Here is a 17,473-nt window from a genome sequence, read left to right as displayed (position 1 = left end):
TTAAAAGCAAGCATTCAGAAGTCTGTTAATACAAAGGTGGAATATTGTGGAGTTTTCAGTTCTTTCCCCACTATTTCTAGTATTTGCCATTTCACATGTGAAAAAAGCACAATAAATGACTACTCTATAATCTCCCCATTGCTCCCCTGCGACCAAAAGGGGCACATTGGTAACATTTATCAAAAGGGTAACTACCCCGCCATAAGCAATGTGGAAAATATGCTATTAGGCATGTCCTTTTTGTAAAGTACAGCTAAGTAGCAGTATCTGTTCCCCAGGATGAAGGAACAGCAAGTTCATAAAAGCTCAGCCACACAGTGAACAAACACATAAATAAGACCTTGTTCGTTGCATAATGTTGATAAGAATCAGATTCTAAATATTCTAAACTCAGAAGGGAATTAATACAGAGAAGCATGTAACAATGTGTTCTATTACAGAACTACAAAGAAATATTTAAAGTTAACGCAATTGTGTTTTTAATGCAAATATAACAAAAATAGTCTCAACTGATATTAATATTTTTTAAAAAAGATCAACCCTGAGTTAAACACATATATCTTTATTACTGTAAGTATTCCACATGCCCAAATAAATATCTAAACAAGACTGACAATTGAAAGATGTTTAAAACTTAACACAATTGTAACAAAAATTAAGCAAGTTTACTAGAGAAATAAGCTGTTCTTCAACTGACTAGCTGGCCAAATTGAAATAGTAAAACATATTACCAACTAGACCTAAAACAGAAAAAATGCTATTATACCCAACACGTAAAAGAACATTATACTTCAGTGTTATAATTTAAATAATAAGTTATAAATAAATCTTATAATTTAAATTGTTGTTAATAAACATATTAATGTTTTGCTGTGATCTCATCAGAAATATACTTGAGACAGAAATCATTCAAGTAACAGTTTTTTAAAGAGCTTCAGCACATAGTTTTGTACTGAAGATGGATTTCATACTATTGAAGAACACCATTTTTTTTTTAAGCATCAACCTGATACTACTCCTTTCCATGTTTCTTAGTCTTTGCCTCTGGAGCCCCAGATCTACAAGGAATTAAGAGCCAGATTTCTATGCTTTCTGTTTGTCTCGCTTGTTCCAGCAGTGAAGCTTGCTGATAAAGATGCAGAATAGAGAAGCCCTGTTCTAGGAGTATTGACCACACTTGTTTGCAGGCAAGATGCAGTATTCCAATGCCCACCTAGCAAAAATGTCTTCTCTGTCAGAGCTCAGGAGACTTTAATGAATTGACTAAATACTTCGCCCTCCACATAATTACTTGGAACAGTGGTATCAGTAATTAAGCAGCATAACAAGGTAGCTGCCTTCGGAGATGTAGGCTCACCTGATAATTATTCACCCTTCTAGTTTTCAATATGTTGCAAGGCAAATTCTATCCCTCTTATAGGAGCCCAAACCTTGACACTGTCTCATCATCCAGTTCTGTGTGCAGCTGTTTTGGATCTACAGAACCACAAGAGTTCCCAGCTAGTCCTTACTGTGCTGCTAGTCAGGAAGCGGCCAAGTTGCACAGCAGGAATAGTTAGCAAACCATCTTGCATTCATGTGTCCAATTAACTATTATTCTATAGTGTGTAAATCGGTAGAAACAGCATAGGAATTTACTTTCTTTTTTTGGACACTTAACTGGATTATGGAGATAAACTTAAGCATAAACACTGGTAGAGGCAGAAACAACTTCCTCTTCTGACCTTAAAATGGGAATCGCAATGAATTAAGTGAGTGGGGCAATTCATTTGTTTCAGAATCAGGTCTGAAAATAATGGGCTTTGCTGTGGATAAGTTGCCTGTGCAGTACCAGTGTTTGCCCCTTTTTAGGACAGAAATACATGCCGTATCTTGCCTTACGGATGGGAACCTGCAGCCCTGCAGATGTTGCTATACTCCCAACACCCAGCATGGCCAGTGGTCAGGGATGATATGAGTTTCAGCTCAACATCGGGAGGGTCCTTAAAGCTTTTGCATTTTAGCACTAAGAGAAATCATCGTGTACACACAGGCCTTGAAGTGCAGCTGCCATCACAATGTTTCTTCGCTGTGGTTAGAGCTCCCAACTCAAAATAGATCAGCAATGTGTAAAAAGTTCTGATTAGGTGGGTCATCCAGATCACATGGATACTTTTTACACCAGTGAAAGCAACTCTGGTGGAGGTGCAGAGCCAGTTTAGGAAGTATGCACATGATCTAGAACTCCTTATGTCATCGATATAACAGGGAAACCAACCCCGTAGGAGCAGGTTTGCAGAACTCGCACCATCAGGTTCACATATACACTGAGCACAAGAATGTGTAACGGGGTGTTGGTGCGCATTCTTCAAACTTGCTGGTCCATATAGTTTTGTACAGACTGCCAGAGAGCACGAATGTTTCCCTCACCAAAACCTGTGGCCCCACATCGCTCTATAAGCTCCAGGAAGAAAGTATCCTCTGTAAAGAGAGGCTTTGTGAAGATCTGCATGAGGTATTGCTTCTCACAAAGGCCTCCAGAGCTACCGCTGCCTCCTACGCCAGCGTCCAGAAGGATGCCGTGGTCCTTCAGGAGCTGAAGATTTTGCCCAGCTTGCCTTATCTCCTCCACCTTCCTTTTCTCACTGTAGTATGATAAGGGGGGCCTGAAAAAGTTTGCGCCAGATCTGGCCATGGCCGCAGCGGCTCCTATAATACCTGTGGTGTAGAGTGCCACGTGTTGGATGCCTGATCCACCGTGCTGCTCTAAGAAAGTATCCACCTGGTTCTTCTTTTGATCTGACAGAGACTCAGCTAGAATAATTTTACAGTCATTGCAAAGCAGAGTCGGATCGCTTCCATTGGACTGCATGGCAGTAAGACGAAGACCCATACCAGCACCCTGGATTGTATAGCCATCAGTACCATTGTCTTGCTGGTGGATGGGGAAACGCTGGAATCCCAAACAGTTCTTGTACCAGTCCAACACAGCTTGCGAGCTACCTTGGGGGCAAGCATAGGTGATATGGTCAAAATGTGTCACCTGGCCACCCACCTGGACCTTGGGAGCACCCTCCACCATGTGGAAACCAGGTAGGAACGGTCCGCTGTACCGAGATCTGTCAAGTAGTGTGTGGCTGACGTTGCCTATGATGGATCCCACTACTGAATAAGTGACGTGGCCATTTTCATCTTCCACAGCTGTGGGAGGGATGAGGATCTGGCATCCTCGTTCCTGTAGGCTTTGGGAGATGCCAGGTACATCTTCTGCCTCAAAGCAAATGTTGGAGGCTGTACTGACGGCATATTCTAGGTCCACGTCATACAGAATTCCTTTATCCTTGCGGCAGCCTGAAGATGGCACAGGTGGAGCGTCTCTCTTGGCAGGCTTCAGCCTTTCATTGACGAGAAAAATGGCATCCCCTCTCCGGAAGGCCAGCTGCCTGCTCCATTCTGCCACCCGTGCAGCAAACAGCTCGAATCCAAACTGGCGCACCAAGTTGCTGGCCAGCTGTTGCCCCTCAGGGACGTGGAACCCAATGTGGCACATCCGGTTCAGAAGACCAGGCATTATGCAGTTTGAAATGGTGGTCAATGGTAACACAACTTTTGCTGCTAGACCTACAGAAACAGAAAAGAAAGCCAGCTCAGTTGTTGTGGGGTGGGGAAGCTAAGTCGGTAGAGCACAATAATCTTGGGGTCATGAGTTCGAGTCTCACATTAGGCAAAAGTACCCTGCATTACAGAGGGGGTTGGGCTAGATGACCCTAGTGGTCCCTTCCCTGGATGGGAACAGGGGCCTGTTCTGTTAGTGCCTCCAGGTTTTGTAGGGGGGCAGGAGGAGGAGGAGGCAGCTCTGTGCCACCTCCCTTCGGCTGACATGTGCCTGAAAAATCAAAGGAATCCAGGTCAAAGGGGGCGGGGAATCTACCCCTCCCCCAGATATCTGCACGTTTCTCCTTGACTCTCTGCCTAGCTGCAGAGTCTATCTTTTCCCTCTCTTCCCCCTTTAGATCTTGCCTCAGGCCTCCTGAGTGAAAGCTTATCTGCCGTGTGTCTTTGACTCCTCATGCGAAAGTGACTTTCACGTAGCAGGCAGGCAGGCAGGCGCCGGAACTCCTCCTCCCGCCGCTGACTTGAATCTCCCGCAAGGAGGGGCTCCGCAACACGCGGTCGGAAGCGGAAGGCGAGTGTCTCCAAGGCGCACGTGGGGCTACGCCAACATCTTCCACCGGCTCGCAGGTCCTAAGCAAAGGCAATTGCTACGCTTATCAGCCGTTCAGTGGGCTGCGTATACCAGAGCCGCAATCTCCTTTCCTACAACGCCATTCCCCCTCCGCCCCCAATAAAACAACAACCAAGAGCGTTTATTTTACCTTTGTTGTTAACACTGTTTTGTGCTACAATTATTTTATTTTAAAAATCCCAAGGAATGTTCTTAAAATACATTTCTTTCATACCGCCACCACTGGGTGAGCAGCCTTGTTAAGTATTTGCAGCGCTTGAAGACTCGCTGTTATTTTTATTTTTGATGTGAGGAGGAGCTTTGCAGTTCAATCCTGAAAGTATTTTTAAGAACAGGCCTTTAGATCGAACCTCCCCTTTTCACACACTCGTAACAGTTTTAGATTTCAGTGGAAAGGCACAAGGAAATGGCATACAGTGGTACTTCGGGTTACATACGCTTCAGGTTACAGACTCCGCTAACCCAGAAATATTACCTCAGGTTAAGAACTTTGCTTCAGGATGAGAACAGAAATCGTACTCTGGCGGTGCAGTGGCAGCAGGAGGCCCCATTAGCTAAAGTGGTGCTTTAGGTTAAGAACAGTTTCAGGTTAAGTACAGACCTCCGGAACGAATTAAGTACCGTACTTAACCTGAGGTACCACGGTACTTTATGATGTTGATGATGGTGACTAATTATTTAATTTTTGTGCTGCTTATTTAAAATATCTCTTAAACGGTTTGCAATAAGCTGAAACAGCAACAGCAGACAAAACAAAATATTACAAAAATACACATAAAAATGGTACATTAATAGAAAGTTGTCACTATATTTAAATCCATATCAATGCATTTTCCTTCTGACAACACCCTCCCTCTCAGCACCCAGGGTCGAAACAAACTCTCAGCTCACCAACAAAAGTTTCACAACGAGAAGAGTTCCTGGAAAGCTCAGAAATCACCCTAGCCTCTCAGAGAATTGCAGATCCAAGGTGGATGGGACTTCCTCAGGCTGCCCTCAACTGTGTCCCACTCAGCTGCACTCTACTCCCAGCTCCAGGTAAAGCAGGTTTGCATGTGTCTTTATCAGATCTTGGGAAATACTTTTCTCTCCCTTCAGGGCTTCTAAAGTGGGGTGGGGACTATTGTGAGGGGAAAGAGTGCGTGTGTACTGCTGGAAAGGTATAGATTTGGTGAAGGCCAATACTTGGGGCGGGGGTTGATTGGGAATGGCCTGTAGGTACTAGTTGTACAGAAACCTGGCAAGGACATAATTTCTAGGTTCTTACGTTACTCTGCTAGTATGGGATCTGCAGCAGCACCACTCCTGCATGGTACAAGAGTGTATCTTAATGGTTAGCATTGGCACAGGAAGAAGCTGTGATGTGGGCTTTGTTACTCATGGTCTGGGCTTCTCACTGTTACCCCAGCAATGCAAGAAGGAGCAGCACTGCAGCACTTCCAATGTTGTTGGGGTAACATGAGTACGGGGCCTTAAGGGGCAGTCTGGAAGCCATATAATCTGCTCAGGAAATCCTGTTGCAAAATGTATTATACATGACAGCTTCTCTCTTGCAAGGCAGAGGTGTTCTGCACATGTTCAGAGGAACTCTATTTCACTTGTACCTCACATCACTCAATCAATTCACTTTTATTATCCCAGAAAACCAGTTTTCCACCCAGGTTCTCTCATGTCAGTTCACATTCAGTTAAATTTCCTCCAACCCCATAGTTGACTACTCATTGTCAAATCTGTCCTCTCATATACTTTAGAGTAGGAATATTAGGGAGTTCATGCCTGAATTGGAAACTCAAAGGAACTGTTTTTCATATACTCATGGATATCTCATCATGCTGTACCAGTCCTACTAGTTGGACGCGGGTGGCACTGTGGTCTAAACCACTGAGCCTCTTGCCAATTTGAAGGTCGGCAGTTTGAATCTGCTCGATGGGGTGAGCTCCTGTTGCTCTGTCCCAGCTTCTGCCAACCTAGCAGTTCAAATCACACCAGTGCAAATAGATAAATATGTACTGCTGCGGCAGGAAGGTAAACGGTGTTTCCGTGCGCTCTGGCTTTCATCACAGTGTTGTGTTGCACTAGAAGCAGTTTAGTCATGCTGGTCAAATGACTCGGAAAGTTGTCTGTGGACAAATGCTAGTTCCCTCGGCCTGAAAGTGAGATGAGCACCACAACCCCATAGTTGCCTTTGACTGGACTTAACCATCCAGCGGCCCTTTACCTTTTATCTTTACCTACTAATCTTAAAACAATTTTTCATCTAAAGCAAAAAGTCAACATATACCACCCCATCACAGTAATGCAAGTTGAGTGGGGACAATTTGTCTCTTTTGGAATCTGTTGCCTGTAACCAGAGCTTCTTTTCATCCAGAACTCACCGGAACTCAGTTCCAGCATCTTTCAGGCGGACACCGTTGCCATGATAAGAGAACAATGGAGGCATTCATGGTGAGTTCCGGCACTTCTTTTTCTAGAAAAATAGCACTGCCTGTAACAATTGCTTCCTTTTGCTTTATAGCAATACCAGTAATGTATTCCTCAATGCAACTGCAATCTGCCAGGATGCAGTCCTGTCTTCTTCCAAGAGCATAATGCTTTCCAGTGTTCCTGGCCTGGTACTGCATGGTATTTCTTCAGTTCCTGAATGTGATGTCTTTGAATGAAAAACAAGTACCGCTGGGTGTATGGCAGTGGTGAACGCAATTCATGCTGCTCTGAAATTCTTCAAGGACATCTGTGTATCTAGCCCCCAGCCAAGCACCTCCTCTCTCCCAGCCCCTTCTGGGTGGAGAGACCTTGAATGAGAGATAAAGTATGCCACAGCCAGCCTGGGGATAAGAGATCAGAGAGAACAGAGCTACAGCAAGACTGTCATAGATTGGAGTAGAACAACAGCTGGAGTCACCTGAAAAAAGGCAGAGTATCACCTGGTGGGAATTCTTGGTGCAGACTTGTTGGGAAGGGGGTGGCAATGTCTATTAAGTTCAATTTCTGCAGTTGGTCGATATAGCTGGTGCTTTGGAGGCTCATGAGAAATATTTATCACAATGAAGTTAGAACAGAAAGGTTCCAAACAAGGAAGGTAAAGTTGTGCTACTGCTTCCTAGAAGTCTTGGTGGATTCCTGAGAGGCCCAACATTGGCAAGGTGTCAAATCACCTTTGACTGAACCACCTTTTGTGGGTGAGACTGTGAGAGGTTTTGAATCTTGCCAAGATAAGCATTATCTGATCTCTGAGTTGTTCCTAATCTACTACTACCACCACCCCAAGGCTGTTTTTCTTGGATGTGGGAAGGTGAGGAGTATATGGGAGGGAATTGCACACAGCCTGTGTGGTGGCAAGCAGAGGATGACGGGGACGTTGTGACCAGCTTTAGAATGCAAGCGCCTTCTTCTGATGATGGACTCAAAAGCTTGGACCCTGTTCCAGAGGACAAATAGGGGAGGGGAATATCCTGCCAAGATTTGGTCCAACCAAAGGCGTTGCCTTCCCTGTTTTGCCACTTTCTGGGATCAACAAGGGCTTTCTAAATAACTATTTTTATTGAGAGATTAGGGTGGTGTGGCTGAATCATGCTGGGTTTCTGTGGCTTGTTTTTACAAGTTTAACAAGGCTTGGGTGTGTGTCCTTTTCTAACCAGTGTACTGGAAAGCAACAAGACTCTTGCTGAGATTTCATCCATGTGATTAATATGTGTGGCTCACCAGAACTGTGCAAAACAGGCTGGCTCCCAGAGAGGAGCTTTCACCTGTTTTGTTACTCCCCAGGCTTTTTAGCTCAGTTGGGTAGCTAAGCTGCAATATGTAGCCAGTAACAAATACTGTAGATAATTGTTAAGGAGGCAAGAGCTTAATCAGTATCCCAAGTTCAGACAACTCACTAAGCCACCCTTCGCTTTGGTGCTGCACCCCACTGAGCTAAAGGGGCCACAGAGGAGCGGCTGTAATCTTTTTCCCAGCAGCCAGTTCACAATAAACTGTGGCTTTGCTTAGCATTAGATGTTAATGCAGCCAGAGCTGTAAAAAAATGTGGGGGAGAAACTAACGGTGATTCCGGACTTTCACTATCCTGCAGAAGGGATGCAAATACATGCTGGAAATTTAGATTTGCACAATTAAAGCAGATTAAAGGATTCTGGGCAACAAATCCACTTCACACAAAAACACCAGACTTTTTGCAGTTTGGAAAGTGATGGGGAAATGCACTGAAAACATGTGCAATGAGCAAATGACTAATGGGAAGACATATAAACACCCTGCAAGCAAATCTGAATGGATGCTAACTGTCATATAACTAACTACCCTGCAAACAAATCAGAATGAATACTCAGCAAAGACTAGCTAAAGTATAACTTTGGTGTAAGCTTTGTGCAAGCAAATCAGGATGAATGTCAATAAACAGGGGGCTCTGGGTTAGGAATACAGTTTGTTGCGTAAGCTGCACATGAGAATTCTCTGCTTTTAGTTTGCTGACAACAGAGGAAGACAGTGCTTTTTCCCCTCTTTGCTTTTTGAACAGTTCTTAATTTCTAGCAAAACTTATACTGGAGCGTTCATCTATGTAGGAAACATGCCATTGCATCATCACCCCTGCTTTGTATTTATAAAAGTATAGGGAAAGGAAAACTGCAGTTGTTTAGTAACAAGTGAAAAACATATGCTCAGATGCACACTATTCCTAAATTCTAAGTGCAGGGAGGAAGGGGAAGCTGCAGCTGCTAAGCAGCATGGGGAATTACTCTGAATATGCTCAGAGGCACACTCTTTATTAATGTTTAACTTTTTGTGCATTCTCTCCCATGGTTATCTGACTCATATAGTGCCCCACTTGTAAAATGGAGCTAATATCCTTTAAAACAGTGTTTCCCAACCGGTGTTCCGCGGCACACTACTGTGCCGTGAGACATCGGCTGGTGTGCCGTGGGAGGGAGGCGGGCGAGTCGGGCGGCGAGAGGCGGCGGCGGCGAGGATCCGCGTCGAGCCGGGGGCGGCTCCGCGGTGGTGGTGCCGAGCGGCGGGGCAGCGCGTGCAAAAGGGAGGAGCGCGAGACAGCGGAGGAGGAGGCCGGCATGTCCAGGCAGCAGCAGCAACAGCAGCAGCAGCAACTCCCGGCGACGGCTCCTCAAGCCCCGCCGCCGCCCCCTCCTCCGCCCGCTATCGCCGCCACCACCACAACAGCCGCCGCCGCCTCAGCTGCCGCTGTCCCTCAGTCCCTCGCTCTGCTGCCTCCTCCCACCCCGGCAAGGGGGAGGGAAAAAACTTTCACTTTTGTGCGTCCCTCCCGGCGTGATGCTGCGCGCTGACGTCACGGGGCGGGGCTTTAATGGTGGTGTGCCGCGAGATTTTTTTCCGGTAAACAGGTGTGCCGTTGCCCAAAAACGTTTGGGAAACACTGCTTTAAAAGCAATAGGGTGCCTATATGTGTCTTAACGTATGTGAATTGCATTGTGGCCTGTGGCTTACCTGATTGCTTTTGTCTGGTCTAGATATTTGCTTGCATTCATTTTTAGATCCCACTTTCTGCTTGAGGCATGTTTCAGTCCAGATTATGTTGTCTTTACCATTGTCTGCCAAACCAGAGTGCTTGGCTGCCAGACTCCTTCCTTGGCCCTATCTGCTCATCAAATTATGTTGGGACAACACAGTACTAGGTATACTCAGTGCTTTTCCCCCCAGGGGATACTCAAGGGTACGCAATACCAGCACCTCCTTTTGTTGTTGTTAAAAAGTGTGGCACTTACTGTAACAACTTCATGGTACCGGCACCTATGTTTCTAGAAAAAAAAGCACTGGGCATACTGTGTACCATTCAGGTCACCTCCCCTAAAAATATATTCTGTAGAGTTGGAAAACTTTCAGAAAAGGCAAGGGCAACTAAAATGATCAAAGGGCTGGTACAACCATCTTATGAGGAAAGGTTACAACATTTAGGGATTTCCAGATTAGAAAAAAGGTGTATAAAGTAGGGACATGATAGTGATGTCTACAATTATGCATGGCATGGAGAACGTGGGTGGAGAGAAGCTGTTCTCTGTCTTCCAGAATATTAAGCCTTCCAATGAATCTGAACATTGGAAAATTCAGGGCGGACAAAAAGAAGTACTATATAAGTACTTGCTCTCACAGGATGTGGAGATAGCCACTATTTTGGAGGTGCATCTGGAAAACAAAATGTATTGAGGAGTTAGTGATCTGACACGGTTACCCTTCCTGCCTCTGTTCCTTCCCCCTCCCTTGCTCTTGTTAATTGTTTTGTTGCTGTGAGAACAGTCTTTAGTGTCCTGAGAACTTTGAGAGGAGGTGAAGCCCCACACACAGCTGCCTTCATCAGTTGTGGAGGATAATTCTGGGTGCCTTCTTTGATGCTGGACATTGTTTTGAGAAAGTGAGGCCTTGGGAGGGGGTGGCTATTGGATGATCTGCACATAGCCAGTCTTGGAAGCCACACAGGTTGTCTATAATATCGGACGGTTTGGGCAGAGTTTGTTTGAAGCTCATGCATGGACTGATCGGCCACAGGGCTGTGCAAACTGAGGGTACCTGGGGGAGTCGCTTCGCCGCTTCTTGGGGGCTTCCAAGTGGCAGATTGAAGTGCTTGCTTGGTATATGTATCCCTTCTTGCTGTTTTAGAATAAAATCTTTAAACTTCTTGCTCACCTGTGTATTTTGTATTGCTTCTGAATCTCATTTTAAAAGAACCACCTTGCCTTTGGCAAGACAGGAGGATTAGACAAATTCATGGAGGGCAGGGCTATTCATAACCACTAGATATGATGGATACCTCCACTGTCCGAGACACCTCTGCATGCCAGTCAATGGGAACCACAAGTAGAGGGAGTGCTGTGGCACTAGGCATCTGGCTGGCCACTGTGAGAACAGGATGCTGGACTAGATGAGCCTTTGGTCTGATCCAGCAGGTCTCTTCATATGTTCTTAATGACCATGCTGGGAGTTGTACTGCAACAATATCCAGAGGGCCACAGGATAGCAACAACCCTTGCTGTAGCTGAAATCCTGGGCAGCTGATATGTGAGTGTGTCTTTAAGCATCCATTACTGTCACTTTCAAATACAGGGCACTAGGGCATCCATGTAGGACAAGCCTACCTATGTTTACTAAGAAGAAAGTCTTCTGAGACTTAGAGGCTGCATCTGGCCTGCTGAGGGAAGTTTTTTATTAACAATTTCAACATAACAAATTATCAAAACATATCATATTCATTATTTTCCCCCCTTCGAACCCCCCCCCAAACTTCCCTGCTGAGGGAAGATCTTATGGTCTTAAGCTTCTCTCTTCTACTTTAGGCTGAAGGGAGGTGGCCAGGATGGGCTATTCAGCCCTAGCCACAACAACCTTGCTGCTGCTCCTGGCAATTGCTGCTACGCTGGCAGACGTGGCTGAGAACAGGACCCGAATATGCCAGCCTGCACCACTCTGGAAGATCAATGGGGTGGCCCCCATGGCTGGGATGGAGGGCCAAGTGACAGTGGTGGCACTGTTGAAAGCCAGCTGACAGTTCTGTCTCAAGCAGGCCGCCAGGTGAGTTCATAGAGAAGATTGCCTGAGTCAGGGGCTGTTAGGTCGCAGCCACACCATACATTTGACGCACATGGCTTTCCCCAAAGAGTCATGGGAACCGCAGTTTAAGAGTGCTGGGAACTGTAGCTCTCTGAGGGGGTAAATCACAGTTCCCATAATGCTTTGGGGAAAGTCACATGCTTTAAAAAGATGGTCTGGATGTGACTAGAAAGTCAGATATGTGTTGGAACCCTGTATCTGGTGTTCAGTGGCAATATCACAGCTTAGGGACAAAGGTCACATCTTTGTCCCTAAGCTTTCTACCAGGAAACACAGAACTGAACTGATTGTTTATAAGCTCCAGTTCAGCAATCAAAAATTGAGGCCTGGGCTACAGCAGGCCAGATATAACATGCATATAGATGGTGGATGCAATTTTCCTGGTGAATTACAGCTCAAGTATAATATGTATCATGTAACTTATTGCTGGATCTATGTAGCAGGAACTGCTGTAATGGCAAGTCCAGTGAACTGATAAATGAAGGGGCCTCCGTCCAGCAGTGCAGGCTCATATCCCACATGGTATGTGCAGAGGGCAAGAGCTGGAACCTATAATTGTGCACTGCATTTCCTAAACGTTGCTTGTTCTTCCTACCCACCAGCCTTGGCAGCTTGCAGAGGAAGCTGTCACTTGAAGGAGTGACCAATGTCAGCTTCATGATTGTGAATGAGAAGACTCCTTTCTCCAGGGCCATGTACTGGGAGCTCAAACGGCATGCCCCAGAGGGAGTCCCTGTTTACCAGCAGCAGATTCTGGAGCCTGACGTCTGGCAAATTCTAGATGGGGACAAGGATGACTTCCTGATCTATGACAGGTCAGTGCTTAAGGGAGCAATTCTAACTCCCCACCCACCCAGACTGATAGGGTTTTTGGAGAGTCAGGGCCACTGCTGTGCATAGCAGCCGGGGCAGAAGGGAGGGAAGGCAGATCACTGAGCCAGCTTGGAGCTGGTGCAGCAATTGAGCCTGGAAGAAGCCCACTTCTGGCAGTGGGACCATCTCAGGATCCAATGAACTGCAGGGCGGCTCAGTCCAGCTCCTTCCTTGGCTGCTGAAAGTCCCTGCTACCACCAGCTGGGATCCCATCAGCAGCACTAGCGGGGGCAGAAGAGGGTGCTCCGTAGGCAGCTGCTGATGGGAGGCCAATGGGGGTCTGCAGGCCTGGGCAGAAGGAAGGAAAGTAAGATATATGGAATTCAGGATTCTTGAATACATTATCAAAAAGTCTGTTTGAGGACACATCTGGAAAGAAAGGACATACCATGATGTAAGTGTTTCTCTTTACCATCATGTCTCACAACTGTTGGTGAGGAAAACCAGATTCTTCAGGCCAGGTTAGATTCATTTCCAGTGTAAATTAGTGGATTACAGGCTCTCTTGACACTAACTTTATGTCCATTTGTTTCATGGCTCTCGGGCTTTGCAGGTGCAGCAGGCTGGCTTTCCACATCCAGCTGCCATACAGTTTTCTGCACTTGCCCTATGTTGAAGCAGCCGTGCGGTACACACACAGCAAAGACTACTGCGGCAATTGTTCCTGGTACCCCTCTAACAGCAGCCAGGAGGTAGGGACTTGAATCCCCTCATCAACTTCCTTTTCAACTATTTTATTTAAGCCAGACATTTCCTCATTTGCCCATCCTGAACTTCTGCCTGGGAATTCTAGGTTTCTGATCAGATCGGTCTTACAGCAGGGATGTGGGAGGAGAAGGTGGAAGGGAGGGTTTTATTATATTGGGCCACTACAGCAAGCAAGGAGAAAGGATGTTGAGATACCACAAAGCAGGAAGTAAACCATCTTGAAATAAAAACCTCAGAAGCAAATTGCAGATGGAGACACCAGGTCTGCCGCAGTCACAGATAGTGTAGCGTGGAGGGGTCCAGGAGAACCCAGGTGGGAGGACATGCTAACCACCACCACCCCCACTTTCAGCTTCTCACACTCCCCCAAGTGCTTGCCCTCCCCCAAGTGCTTTTCTCCCCAGTTGAGTCCAGATACTAAAAATGAGATTGACTTGAAGAAAGACACTTTGGAACAGAAGCTGTGTGGCATCAAGTGCAGGAAAGGTTTGGTTCCCCTCACCCAGGCACCCCTTTTCTCTAAAGTCAACCCCACCTTCCTGTTTTGCACATGGTGGGGCAAGACCTGGATCTGCTGCTATCATGTACTGCTTGAGCCTCACCCAGTAGCCATTGTCTGCCCTCAGTTATTGAAAAAAATAAATTAACACCCTTAATTTGTCAGGTTGAAGTGCTTCCTTTTCCCAATGAATGGGAGCATATTGTTCCTTGGACAGAGGAAATAATAACTGCTGTCTTGTCCTGTGGTGTCACTTCCTGCCCCATCAGTGATCTGAAAGTTCATTCCTCAAGGTGGGATTGCGGGAGGGCCCTGATGTATTACCTATTTTAGTTTTTTGCTGCCCCGATAGCCATTTCGACCATACTGAGAGTGAAGTCAAACAGATCTCCTTCCAGGAGTCGGTGCAGGTTTTTCTGATCTGGAGAAATCAAACCTTCTTCCCTCCCTGCTCTTTTGAGAGAGAGATATACTTGGCTTAAACTCCTGTGCAGCTTTTTGCCTCTCAAACTTTGGGCTTTTAAAAACCATTTCTACGCCTAAACATCCAGCATGTTTACTCATTTAAACTTCTATTTTACACATTGTTTGAAACCACTTTTTAAGTGACTGCCAGGCAATCACCATTCTTCACAGCCAATTTCTCCTGAAAACAGAAAGTAGCAGTTGTTCTGAGCTCAGTTGATTTTGGAAGTTTACATATTTTGTCAAAAAGGGCTGAATGCAGATCACTTCAGATATATACACCCATCTTCACTTTTAAAAATGAGTTTCTGTCTTCACCCTAAGCCCATCTGTACAGTGGTGCCTCGCAAGACGAAATTAATTTGTTCTGCGAGTTTTTTCATCTTGCGAATTTTTTGTCTTGCGAAGCACGGTCAAGTCGCAACTGCACCTCTTCAAGCGGTTTTAAGAAAAAGGAAACAAACTTGCAAGACGTTTTTGTCTTGCGAAGCAAGCCCATAGGGAAATTCGTCTTGCGAAGCAACTCAAAAAATGAAAAACTCTTTCGTCTTGCGCGTTTTTCGTCTTCCGAGGCATTCGTCTTGTGAGGTACCACTGTATACTAGAATCTTTCATTACCTTCACAGGTGAATAAGACAGCAAATACTAACGTGACGACAACTGAGGCATCTGGACACAAAGAGAAGCACCTGGAAGAACCCAGGTACCATCACGATGAGCCAAGCCAAGAAGCACCTAACACCAAGCACATAGCCCATCACTATTCACATCATGGAGGAGTCGGCAACCATAAAGCCTTGGGTTTGAGCAGTACACACCAGCCAGTTCTCCACTCTCAGAATCGCTCACAGAAGCATCAAACAAGGGAATCCCCATAAAACATTTAAACTTCAATGTATGCAACACCCAACTGTTAGCCATAAGCATACTTAGCACTAAGCTAGCTTTTAAGAAGAGTCAGGGGGCAAACTTACATGCATCAGAAGGAAGAAATATGATGGCTCAGTTTTCAGCAGGGGAAGGGAAGTGAATGTTCCACTCCCTAATCATTCAAGGTCTCTCAACAGATAGCAGAGGACACAACAAAAATCACAATATGTGATTGGAAAGTTTAACTGCTTGTCCACAATGAGACTTCTATCCTCATTTTGAATCTCCCAGTTAACCTCATATCCACCAGTTTTGTTCCACCAAGCCTTAAGGTGGTGTTCCTCTTGGGCTCAGATGGATTTTTATATACACCCCATTTCTGTGGTGAGGACTGCCTAAGGAAGCCATCTTGTTTTCCTCAGGAACACAGAGCTGCTATGGTAATCAGCTTCTTGAGAAGCCAATTTTGACCCCATTTTTGCATTTCCTGCTTTTCTGCACTCAATGAAGCATGTGATGTAAACTTTCTGTCACCACATGCTGACACTGTACATAAAAGCATGTCCTTGGAGATGGAAGGATGGGGATCAGAACTGGTATTAGCAGGAGGGTAACTGACTGTGGCAGAGAAGGCTGACTTTGAGCCTAGGGCTCAAGATTTTGTACATTAAAGTCCATGCACACAAATTACTAGCTTGTAAAAAGACATTTGTTGTATTGCTGGAAGTAAAGAACATTTGCGGTTTGTAGGAATGGAAGTGGTGAGACAGAAATAGCCAAGTTTACAGATAGAGGTATGAAAGATAGAGAAGTCTGAGGTGAGAGTTGAGTTTGTCGGGGCTATGAGAGCTGAACAAGGGAAGAAAATGCCATTTATCAGGAAAATTCATGAAAAGAGATGCACTGCTTGCTGATTAAAAGTAGTATAACTGTTTCTGGGAAAGAATGTTGGAAATAAATTCTCTGAAATGTTTGAAGTCTTTGCTCACAGTACCTTAATGCAGTGTTTCCCAACCACTGTTCCGCGGCACACTAGTGTGCCGCGAGATGTTGCCTGGTGTGCCGCGAGATGTTGCCTGGAGGGAGGCGGGCGGGTCGGGCGGCGAGAGGCGGGGCGGCGGCGGCGAGGAGAGGCCGCCCAGCGCGGGGCTCTCGCCATCTGCCTGCCTGGCTGCCTGCGAGCTCGGCGGGCAGTGCCTCCGTCCGCAGCGCCCGCCTCGCGGCTCTCATTCCCTGCCAAAGCTCACCCAGCCAAGCCGCGCTCTCCTTCCTGCCTCGCTTTGCTGCCTCCTCCCACCCCCAAAGCTTGGAGGTTCCCCGGCAAGGGGGAGGGAAAAAAATTGAAACTTACACTTTCGTGCGTCCCTCCCGGCGTGACGCTGCGCGCTGACGTCACGGGGCTGTAATGGTGGTGTGCCTCGATATTTTTTTCATCAAACAAGTGTGCCTTTGCCCAAAAAAGGTTGGGAAACACTGCCTTAATCTACAAATGGTGTCATTTATTTCAGACAGTACACAGCATTGTAGAACACGTATTCACCTTCAACATTTAAGAGATGTCCCATAGTTTATCTGCATTTTTGGCATACTAAGCAGTCCTTATTGAGAATAGTCCAGGTTCCTGTTATTTGTTGAAGGTCAGTGAATTGGTTCACACTGTACAAGTCCTCCACATCCCAGTTTTAGGAAGCTACTGCTACAAATATTTACGGGAGGGTGTAATCTGTCTTTATTGTATTGTTAATGCTGATATGTATCCACCTATAATCTGTTTATTCCAAAGTAACCCTAGTTAGTAAAGCCAGCTAGACTAGACTGCAAATGGTGGCAGCTGCCCATAGGTTTATGGCATTTCTTTGAAAGCCTCAATTCCTTTTTATTACATCTCAGCTGGTGGCTAAAGGGACCAATCTTCAGTTTACAGGACCTGCCATAGGTATAACATCTATAATAGCTAGCTCACAATTATAACCCTGCTGATTACACTCACACATGCTGTAGACTGGAGTGAAGAACTTATTTCAGCCCAAGGGCCACATTTGCTTCTGTGTAGCCTTCTGAGGACTGCCTGCCAGTGGTGCACAGGGCCAGAGGCAAAAGTGAATGAAGCAACAATGGTTAATTTTACCTTTCATACCAGTAGGCTAGTTTCTTCATGCTCACACATTCCTCTCTATTCTTCACCCAGGCAAGCAAGAAGCATGATCAGAATTCAATGAAATAAATGAAATAAAACAGTTCTTCACCTGGCCCCAGAC

General features: G+C 45.8%; 2 protein-coding genes across 5 annotated transcripts; one reads left to right on the top strand and one right to left on the bottom strand.

The window, feature by feature from the left end:
- Positions 1 to 2,238: 2,238 nt before the first annotated feature.
- On the bottom strand, positions 2,239 to 3,977 carry HPDL (4-hydroxyphenylpyruvate dioxygenase like). Its single transcript, XM_081195579.1, has one exon. The coding sequence runs from the start codon at positions 3,548 to 3,550 to the stop codon at positions 2,348 to 2,350; it is 1,203 nt and encodes a 400-aa protein (XP_081051705.1). The 5' UTR covers positions 3,551 to 3,977; the 3' UTR covers positions 2,239 to 2,347.
- Positions 3,978 to 5,124: 1,147 nt separating this feature from the next.
- LOC308587793 (selenoprotein Pb-like) lies at positions 5,125 to 16,192 on the top strand. 4 transcript variants are annotated; one of them, XM_081195595.1, is made up of 5 exons: positions 5,125 to 5,263; positions 11,527 to 11,761; positions 12,403 to 12,615; positions 13,227 to 13,365; positions 14,972 to 16,192. In XM_081195595.1, the coding sequence occupies exons 2-5, from the start codon at positions 11,547 to 11,549 to the stop codon at positions 15,221 to 15,223; spliced, it is 819 nt and encodes a 272-aa protein (XP_081051721.1). In that variant the 5' UTR covers positions 5,125 to 5,263; positions 11,527 to 11,546; the 3' UTR covers positions 15,224 to 16,192. The 4 variants fall into 4 exon arrangements, with proteins under 4 accessions (XP_081051721.1, XP_081051723.1, XP_081051720.1 ...); XM_081195597.1 differs by lacking the exon at positions 5,125 to 5,263 and adding an exon at positions 6,650 to 6,670; XM_081195594.1 differs by lacking the exon at positions 5,125 to 5,263 and adding an exon at positions 7,022 to 7,152.
- Positions 16,193 to 17,473: the final 1,281 nt, after the last annotated feature.

This window comes from Podarcis bocagei (assembly GCF_964188305.1).
Source record: "Podarcis bocagei genome assembly, chromosome: 5".
Taxonomy (NCBI): Eukaryota; Metazoa; Chordata; class Lepidosauria; order Squamata; family Lacertidae; genus Podarcis; species Podarcis bocagei.
The sequence above is the reverse complement of the archived record's forward strand: the minus strand, read 5'-3'. Positions and strand labels throughout refer to the sequence as shown.